Source organism: Merops nubicus, unplaced genomic scaffold (genome assembly GCF_000691845.1).
Source record: "Merops nubicus isolate BGI_N331 unplaced genomic scaffold, ASM69184v1 scaffold1148, whole genome shotgun sequence".
NCBI lineage: Eukaryota > Metazoa > Chordata > Aves > Coraciiformes > Meropidae > Merops > Merops nubicus.
The window spans coordinates 21444-31559 of NW_008627487.1; the positions used below are offsets into that span (position 1 = coordinate 21444).

Consider the following 10116-nt stretch of genomic DNA (forward strand, 5'->3'; position numbering starts at 1 on the left):
CCCAGCACAGCAACACCCTCGAGCCTGTGCTGAGCCAGCACTCAGCAGTGCCACACAAGTCCTCTCGCCTATCCGGGCACAGTTCACACCAGCAAGCACAGCACTAGTAAGCTGGTGGAAATGGCAAACATAAAGCCAAACTCACCACTGCCTCTTTAAGAGTTACCCTATTCCGTCTCTGCTGAATGCAGCTTAAAACATCTGTGGGACAGACAGGCAGGCAGGTAATGGAGAAGTGAAAATCAGGTTGTCCCAAAGCAGTACTTCTCCACAAGAGAAAGGAGAGAGGCACAAATCACCAAGCTACCACTTTCAGTGTAGGACAGAGGCAGAAAAGGCAATGCAACAGGGGGATGAGGGATTTATAATGTGATCAGCCAAAAGCAAACTCTGCTCAGAAAATTTGTTGTGGTATTTTCCCATCCCAGTGAACCCAGACCATGGTTCCCTGCCCAAATGCCTCTTTCCAACTGAGATGGCATGGCTTCCTCTGGGAGATCCTGTCCATGCCCCAGGAAAGTCCTTTTTTGTCTTGCAGAGAAACGGCTTTCTCTTTCGTACATCAAGTTCAGCTGCTTCCTGGCCCAAGAGTACCATGTCCAGGATCAATACTGCTTCCCTCTGAGATATGAACATCTTCAGTCCTTGCTGAAACATACCACATATCTTTCAACAGTTTCATCATAGCTCTAAAATTGTGCTGACAATTTGCTTTCTCTAGCAATCCATAGCACTAGGTGAAGCCCTGATTACTGTTTGTGGTGCTAAACTTCTTACAAATTTGCTGCCTGATCGTATTTCTAAATTGTAAGTAAGTATATGACTTACAGGTTTTTTGACATCTCATCTGTTGCCAAATCTCCAGATGGAATAACTGTCTCCTTCAGATGTAGGGCACTGGGGTTTGCAGCCCTTGCAGACACAGGTGGTTGAAAGGTTGATATCATGCAAGTCAAAGCTGAACTAATTAGTTCTCTCCCCTATTAGCACAGATAACTTGGTTTCTTCCAGAACTGCTGAGGACAAGGCAGTTAAGTATTTTTCCTTAGCCTTTCCACAGGCAGAAGCCACAGTCCTGCCTCCTGTCTGAGCAGACATTCAGGACCTTCTGGGAAGCTGCTACCACCTACAATTTAGTTTGGACATACCTCCTTAATTCAGCTTTCATGCTTAAGACTTGCCTGACATATTGTGTTTTTCCCTGGATATCAGCACTGGTGAGTTCTCCTGTGTTTTCAGGGATGCAAGAAGAAGCTATCTTTTCCAACAGGCTCTGCAGTGTACCCGCAGGGGATCGTTCCCATGCTCAGCTGATGTCTATTGGCAATGATTACAGGAATTGATAGCCGGTGCAGTAATCTGCTCTAGCAGTGATGGTTTCCACCTAGAAGATTCTGCTTAGCACAATCCCCCTTGTTCTTTTTTGCATGTTTCACAGTACGGCTCCCCTGGATGCCCTTCTCAGCCCTGCCAAGGACAAAGGCCCTTGCTTTCAACCTTGCTTTTTGGCCTTTTAAACTTTTTTTATAGTAGTCTTTGTACTTAGGCCAGTGTTTAGGTATTCATGCCATTATCCATTCTTCAAAAGTACCAATGAGTGAAGGAGGAGGTTGATTACAGCTGACTTCTCTCTTTCCATCCATTTGCTCGCTGAGTGAGAAGTGTTGTGCTCCTTAAGGTTGCTCCCAGTGATGCAAGCTGGGCAAAGGCAGGTAGTCTCTTTTAACTCATTATTGTCCCATGGAACAGGCAAGATCACTAGAGAACAATTGAGAGGTTTCTGAACAAGTGCTAGTTCATCCATAACTCTGCATCTAGCATCTAGTTCCACTGTGCACCTCAATACAGCTTCATTTTCCTCCATCTCCTATATGCAACTCCAAAAATAATTACACAAAGCTGTATGTTTGATGACCTTTTGAACAAACTTTCAGAGCTTCTAACTTCTACCTGTACTCCCTTCTTTTTGAGATTATGACCATTGTAAGAAAAAGTTAAATTTAAGTGGCACAAACGTGAGGTAAAACTAACTCTTGTTCATCTTTATCCATAAATTAATTCTGCATGAAAACAGTAACTAAATCCTGTGTACTGCAGTGCAGCCCATCTGTTTTCTATGTTAAATAATTGTACCTTAAATTATAGTTTTTTTAAGCTGATTTTCTAATTACACTGACCATGTAATCAGAATTAAACTTCAGGGTGGGAATACGTTGTTTAACTGCATTACAGAGCAAAGGCTAACTGCACAGGAGGCCAAGAGGAACAGAAGCACAGCCCTGTTCCTGTGGTGGAGAGGTCTCACCTTGTGATCAGCACTCCACTCAAGAAGAAGAGGAGGCTGGCAGAGGGAGGATTAAACAAACCCTTCCTCCAAGGGAGGCCACACAGCACACAGAGGCTCTGCTACAGAGACACAGCGGTCCCTGTAGTACCACCTCCAGTGATGGGGCATCTGCAATGGCCTTGGGCCACCTGTTCCAGTGTCTCAGCACCCTCATATGGAAGAACTTGTTCCTTACATCTAATCTAAATCTACCCTCTTCCAGTTTGAAGTCATTTTGAATCCATCACACCTCATCCTATCACTACAAGCCCCTGTAAAATGTCCCTCCCGAGCTTTCTTGTAGGCGCTTTTCAGGTACTGAAAGGCCATGATGAGGTCTCCCTAGAGCCTCCTTTTATCCATGCTGAACAATCCCAACTCTCTCAGCTTTTCCTTATAAGAGAGGTGTTCCAGCCCTCTGATCATCTTTATGGTTCCCCTCTGGACCCACTCCAACAGCTGCATGTCATTCTTGTGTTGGGGGCTCCAGAGCTGGATGCAGTACTCCAGATGGAGTCTCACTAGAGAAGAGGGCAGGATGTGGCAACTTCACATATGATAGTCTAGCTTTGGGCAGCACGGTGATGCAATTAATGAAGGTGCTGTCTTCAGTAAAATTTATCCAGTACCTGTACCTTTTGTATGTGTCTTTGATATGAGTGACTGATAAGGCCAGATCCTAGAATTTGTTATCCAGCCATGAGTTTTAAGTGTGACTTCACAGCATGTAATTCTTCTGAAGAAGCTTCTCTACCACTGTCATGGATGTGGTTGAAACCCCATTACACTAATAATAATGTATGTTCCTACAATATCTCCCTTTTAGTGTCTCAGGATGATGATAGGTCTCTCAACTAGAGAGCAAGAGTAGATGAGTCAAAAAAAAAAAAGGATCAATGTGTCTTTTCACTAAATTTTATGTCTTTCATTTGTGCAAATGATCCAACAAGAGGCAATGTCTAGGAATTAAGTTTATTTTCAGAGCTCTGCAAATATGGATCAATGGTCACTGTGAAAGAAGGTTACAAACAAAATAGAGCTGTCATTTGTACTTTAAATCCATTTGCAAGAATGCTTCATCCACTCTTTTTTCTTCAGTGTCCACCTTGCAGATGCTCACTCTCAGAAGCACAGAGATAGAGATTGTGACCATCAGCATCAGCTCCTTCAAAGACATAACCGGGTGGGTTTTTATAAGAGGCCAAGCATCTAACAGTGCCTTTTGGTGTGTAGCTGGTAGCATAGATCGTTTTTGCATCTAGTGGAGTGTGATGCTCTGGGCCTGACCATCCAGGTTTATAGCTCTTTGCAACTGTGAGTGGATGAGGCACATAGTGTCTCTGAAACGTAGTCAAGCAATCCATTGGTTTTTTTGAGAAAGTCATCTCCGGAGTATGAATGATAGGTCTTACTCTCTTGCACAGCCAAGGCTTATAGTCTTCCTTCATTATAGAAGTGCTATTGAATGGCTCAGTATTTTTTTTAAATTGGACCAAAGAGCGACACATTTTGGCTGGTTTGCCATTTGGGTGCTTGTAGTCTATCTGAGTAGTGGTGTGAAGGTCCATTTTCTCCAAAGGTGGAAGATACACATCAGGTTTTTTGGTGAATATGGGAGGCTGTGGCCAAGCTTGGTATTTTTCCTGAAACTCCGTTGTAGAGAAAAACGGAAGATCATGGAGAAGCTTCAACTGTTCTGGTTTTGCAGTCTTGGCTGGCTTACCAGCCAGCCCCTTATAAGAAACTTTGTGGGTAGTGAGGCCATCAAATGGGACCTCACTGACCTTGTATTTCTCATTTTTATGGACATAACGTTTTTCCAGAGGATGTGGCACATAATTCACTCTATAACTGGTTATATTCTCAAAGGGAGCCTTGATTTTCTGGGCCAGAGTCAGAGGTTTGCAGCTTTGAGTGGCAACTGGACCCCTGTAGAGATAGTCATCCTGAGCACTGGTTTTGTGGTCAAAGTTTTCTTCTGATGGGCAAAACCTGTTGTTTGGTCTGATTGACTCAGTCTTCGGTTCATTCCAGAGCACATAGTCATCTGAAACGTAAGAGGAATGCTGTTTCAGTGCTCAGCTAAAGTTCTTTGGTGAGTTTTGGCATATGCCATACTATGTTTTGATTATTATATGTTCTACTGTAACAAATATTTGTTGATGTTGTAATAATTGACAAATACTATTAAAAGAACTGCTGTAGAAAACATTATATAGTAGTGTGCTAACCCCTGGCAATGTTTAGCATCTACATAGAAAACAGAATGAAAATAGTACCCAACCATACCTATAGAGATGGTGAAATACAATGTGGGAAGACTAAATTGCATTCTCCACCCTGCAGAGGCATTTTCTGCAGCTGACTGGTTGGGTGCTATTCTTACACTTAGTCAACCAGAAATCATGAAAGTGGAGTATCATGGCACTGACTTTGACCACCTTAATTTACCTTCCTGCACCACTATGCTGTGGCTGGCACAGGTGGAGAATGCCTATGTCTGCAGAAGACAGTTCAGGTGTCTCCCACAGTATCTCTGGGGGAAGTAGAACTGGATGCCCACCATTCCATTCTAAAACCCAAGTTGCAGAGTTGCCCTTCCTTTCTGGGCATGATCTGATTTCATCATTTTATTTGGGTGTGACTTGATTTCTCAACTGCACAGATGTGATGCTGCCTACTGTTTCCTGAGTTAAGGGATTTGCAGCTCATCTTGGTGTCAGCAAGCTGTATGGCATCTCCTCAGCTCTTGGCTTACCACTCTGTGGTACCCCTGCTGTCAGCACAAGCAGGAACCAAGAAGGAGCTTGTAACTCTGTCTTCAACTCTCCCTTAACAGAAAAACTGTGCTGGAATTTGTAGACCAAGCCTATGCTGATCTGAAGCATTGAATCGTATTGTAGATACGATTTCCATAGTCCAGAAATATTGCTGTCCGGATTCATGAACAAGAAAACATTCTGGGCAGCATTTTTGGGACATTCCTATCTTCCTTCCTTAGCAGGACATGAGAAAAAAAATGAGGCACTGAGACTTAGGATTTGCACTCAGTCACACAAGAAATGTCTTGCAAAGCTGCCTAACTCTCCAAACAGTGCTGCAGCCACATGATCATAATTTTTTTCCTTCCTAATAATCTTGTCCAGCTTCACCTAGAGAGCATTATGGCCACTGGTAGGAAGTTGAAATCAAATAGTCTTGGAACTAACCCAACTCTACTTTTTCTTTTTTCTCTCCTTTCAAACCACATTGAGAGTCACAAGGCAAAAAAGCTTCCAGCTGACTCTGCAAAGGAAGGATATCTATATTTCAAAGTACTAGAAAGTAAATGATGCAATTAGGTATCAGGATATTTGAACTCTCTAATACCAACAAAGCTATTCTTTTTCAATGGCAGTGGCTATTGTATCACACAAATAAAGTTACACAAAGGATTTGTTCATTACAGTGTGAAGTTTACCAAAAAAAGAATTACTTTTTTGCCCCAATTAGGTGTCCATTTAAAGTCCTTCTGATTAAACCAAGTTGCTGTGGCCTGGCACGAGAGATGAAGCAGCAGTGACAGGTACCATGCTGCTCCCAGTGAGCCCCCTGGCCCATGAGTTGCTGTCATGCTGCTAATTAGTGTAGTCAGCTGAGAACATGGGCATGCCTGTTTGCACTAGCACAGTCATTCATTTGCCACTCTTGGTGCCACTGAAACCCGGGCTGTGTGCCCTGCTACTGCTGGGGTGTTTAAATGCCACAGGTGCTTCCGATTCTCTGGAGGAAAAGGAGACGTCCAGGTACCACTGCACTTGTGCCCATGTCTAGAGCACATCATTTTCCTGGAGAGATCATCCAAGAGGGTGAACCACAGACATGTGTTATTACAGGAGAAGTTTTAATACCGTGTTAAAAAGTAAGAAGCTGAAGAGATTCAGACCACCTCTAAGCAAGCAGCTGTCCATAGATCTGACATTTCAGATGCCAATCAAGAGTTAACAAAAAACTTTTCAGGTTCTCCCATCATATTTGCTGGCAAATAGTCTGCACATTTTGGACCTAACCACAGCTTTTGTAAAATATTCAAAATATGACAAGGAAGTGCATCTGTCTTCAATTTTAAAAATTTACAAACTCTACACATTTGGAAACCTCAAAGGCATTATGAATTTTTTCTACTTAGTGAAAGCCAGCAATGCTACTCTTCCTTCAAAATATGTTACAATTTTATTGTAATTCTAATTCCTCTCCCATAGATATGAATAGTTTCCCATGTAGCATAATCTTGAAAACATTAGGGGGTACAGGAGGGAACGGAGGATAGGAACCTCTGTTAGATTACGTACCTGCAGATGGATAGAAACATCTATGTGTCTAGCTTGGAGGAGACAAGAATTTCAAAACCTTAAGTTGCAAAGTCATCTGACATTAATTGTGATATGAAGGAGCTTCATCTTAAACCTACAGTGCCATTTGGGACATGCTGTGTTCAGGGGGAAGGAGTATGAGAGTATAGTAGGAGAGGTAAGGTAGTATCAATGCAGCGCTGTTTTATATGCTGCTTAAATATTTGGATGATGGCAATTAATTGAATAGCATGTTTCAAAATTTTATACTTGAACGATCGGTAAAACCTAGCAACGTTTAGATGACAGTACAATGAAAACTTGTATTTTTTTTTTGTGAACCTGGGCCTTTAAAAGGGAATTAATTCAGTACTTGGTCTTTGAGGGATTTGGACAAAGATTTCCATTTGCAGTGTTTTGAAAAATACTGCAATTTATAACCAAATGTGGCTGTGATACATTTTCTTAGAGCTTTGGAATAACAGTTAAGGTGGTGACCTAAACACTGGTAAAAGACAAAGCTATACATCTGGTTCAGATATGTGTAAAGCACAATGCTCAAAATTGTGTAAACATGGGTATTTTGCACCTGTGGATCCCAGTCTTCATGACACAAGTCATTCTAAATGGGCAGTATTTCCCATGTGTTTAACAAAAAAAATTCCAGCCTATACTGTTGCAAACATGCAGCTGCACAGAAGTCTGTTTCAGATGTGTAACCTTAACACTGCATTCATGGACCTTTTATTTCCTTACTTCATTTATCAATGTGAGTTTTAAGAAAAAAATTTGTTTGTACACTGGGGCAAATCTCAATGCCAGCACCAGCCATAAGCTTTTATATTTGCACAGGAAAATAAAAATAAAATAAGAAATTAAGTAAAATGATTTTAAAATATTTTAAGGAAGATACAGATGCTAACTATCTGTCTCACAATGTTACCTAGCTGGAAATTGTACAGAAGGAAGGCAAAATCCTCTGATTTTTCACTGATGACTTACTACCAAACTAGCACAGCTGCTGTACCTGTGTAACTGAAAGTTTCCTCTCAGTGCACACAGACGAGAATTCGTACTGGTGGAGAGGAAGGAACAAAGCCTCCTTTGTTTGAGGCTCCTTTGAACAAAGACAAACCACCTACAGCAAGTTACTGCTACTGAGAAACAAGGACATAACTAGATACACAGTTTGCCTATTTTACCAGGAGCAGAGCTTGAATGCTTTGGATATTTGTGTGAAACTTCTGTGTGTTCCTAATTCCCATATACGTCTGTTGCATATCCACAGATTAAGCCTGCAGAACACACAAAGGAGGTTCCATGTTTCATGGCATGCTCAGACCCAGAAAATTCTTCATATTTTAGAATATTGTCTGATTCACTGAATGCATGGACCACCCCTGCAGTATACCAAGGGTATGTTCAATGTCTCCTAAAGATGATGATGCTGGACCCACATGCAGCACTTCACATGGCCCTGATTCTACCTAGAATGCTTGTAGGCCTTTCAGACAGGAAAAGGAGATGAATTCAGAGAGATCCCAATGAGAGAGCTGAGATTTCAGAGAGATCCCATTAATGTGGGGCTGTGTTCCCAACAGTTCATATCTGTGTGGTTCCTGCACAGCTTGCTAGAGCTTAGAGCAAATAACAACCGCATAACGTTTTGACCAGTATTCTTCAAAAATTATGCTACTAGTGAAGTCCTGAAAGAAACCGCAAAGGTATTGGAAGCACAAAACAATTAAAAATTGCAAAACTCAACACCGCTGATAAACACCTGGTGACTAGGACAGACATGGAGTCTGGGTGAAGGTCCAGTGGTCTGTACTCTCACGGCACCCAGGAGGAATGTGGAATGGAGTGAAGGCTGTGTGCCCCCATTTTTCCACTTATCTCATTTTCCTGCTTATCATGGCAGCTATCTGTTTCTCAGAGAAGTTAGCAAAGAAGTCATAAATATTTTGTGCCACTGCTAAAGGCTGGACACAAGAAACAATGGCTCGACCACTCCCACAATTCGCACAACAGCACTGAACATAAGATATAAATATTATCCCTGTTTCGGACATAACTTGGGGGATGAGAATTCAACACCAAATCATAGGGACAGATTGATGGGTTTGTCCTCCTCACCCTCGCCGGAAGGCATGCCTTTTTGGTAAGATTCACGAACTCAGCTATGCTCAGTGCTTCCCTGGGAGATGAAGCTTGTGTTGGCAACCAGATTTTTGAAATACTGGGGTTTGAACCCCGAGCCCCGAATTAAGGTTGACATAAAAGTCCTTCATAAAGAGGTGGTGAGTTTCCCTTTTAGCCTCCCTCCAGGGTGCAGCTGGCCCTGCAGGGAGACCCGTAAGGTAAATGAGCCCCAGGGGTCCTGTATTGAGTAACCAAAGGTCAGATGTCCCGCTTGGGGATAAAAGCTAGGACCACTTGCATGAAGAGAGAAGCGTCTGTCTGTGAAGTGGATGCACTTCACAGAGCTTCCTGGTTGAGGAAGGACTTCCTGACTTTCCATAGAACTGGGCCCCGGTCAGCTTGGAACTTCGCAAATGCGGGCTACGAGGGTGAGAGCTGGCAATATGGCCACCTTTATCTTATATGTTTAACTTCTTGATTCCCATTCCATCTACGGGACGCCTTGGTTATTTTTTTTGTTCCACCTATTGTCAGTCAGGTTATGTCTTTGTTGGGATCATTGGGAGTAATGTCAATTGCTTCTGAACTGATTGACTTGTTTGTACCCCCAGCAATTGTCCATGGAATGTCCTTTCTATACTCAATACAATCCACTTACTGGTTTATCTTCCTGCTGGCTGTGTCATTCCTGCTAGGCCTAGTCATTGGCAAAACAATCTTAGAGCTCTATAACTATTCTACAGCTTACTGCGTTTATCACTGGCAATCTCAAAGAATCTGTACCTGTTGCATATGGATAAACTGTACCATTCATGCACCCAGCTGCTTCTTTCAAATGAGGCCAGACCCACAGCAGGCAGGCTGTTCCTGCATCTGATATTGGGCCTATAGTCACAGCAATAATTGGCATACCTATTAAGAGATAAGTCCAGCCACTCCTAGCCTCTTTGAGGACCACCTAGAACTCAAGGGGATTCTTCTCTTACCAAACTTATCCATCACTACATGCAACAAAAGGCACATACCTTCATAAGTGGTTCTTGTATCCATCTTGGTGTTGGGGATGTGTCTCACCACACAGGGGAGGCACGGAGGTACTTTAGATATAGGGTAGGCGTTATAATCTTGTTTATAAGTTGAGGTCAAATCCATACTCTCATCACTCTTGACATGCGTTTCAGGTGGTTTAAGCTTCTGCGGCAACACTTCATGAGCTATGTAGTCTCTCCTGTGAAGAATAATTTATGTCTTTTGTCTTAAGGAACAAAATGTTCTTTTCTGCACGTGCAAATTAATCATAGAATCATAGAATCATAG

The 10116-nt window shown here is 42.4% G+C and overlaps 1 protein-coding gene across 1 annotated transcript; it reads right to left on the reverse strand.

The window, feature by feature from the left end:
• Positions 1–3420: 3420 nt before the first annotated feature.
• Positions 3421–10027, reverse strand: LOC103778699 (protein FAM154A-like; the record flags this gene model as incomplete). The annotated part of the gene is made up of 2 exons (XM_008946299.1): positions 3421–4373; positions 9825–10027. Coding segments are annotated over 2 exons (1156 nt in total), but the record flags the coding sequence as incomplete, so codon positions are not given.
• Positions 10028–10116: the final 89 nt, after the last annotated feature.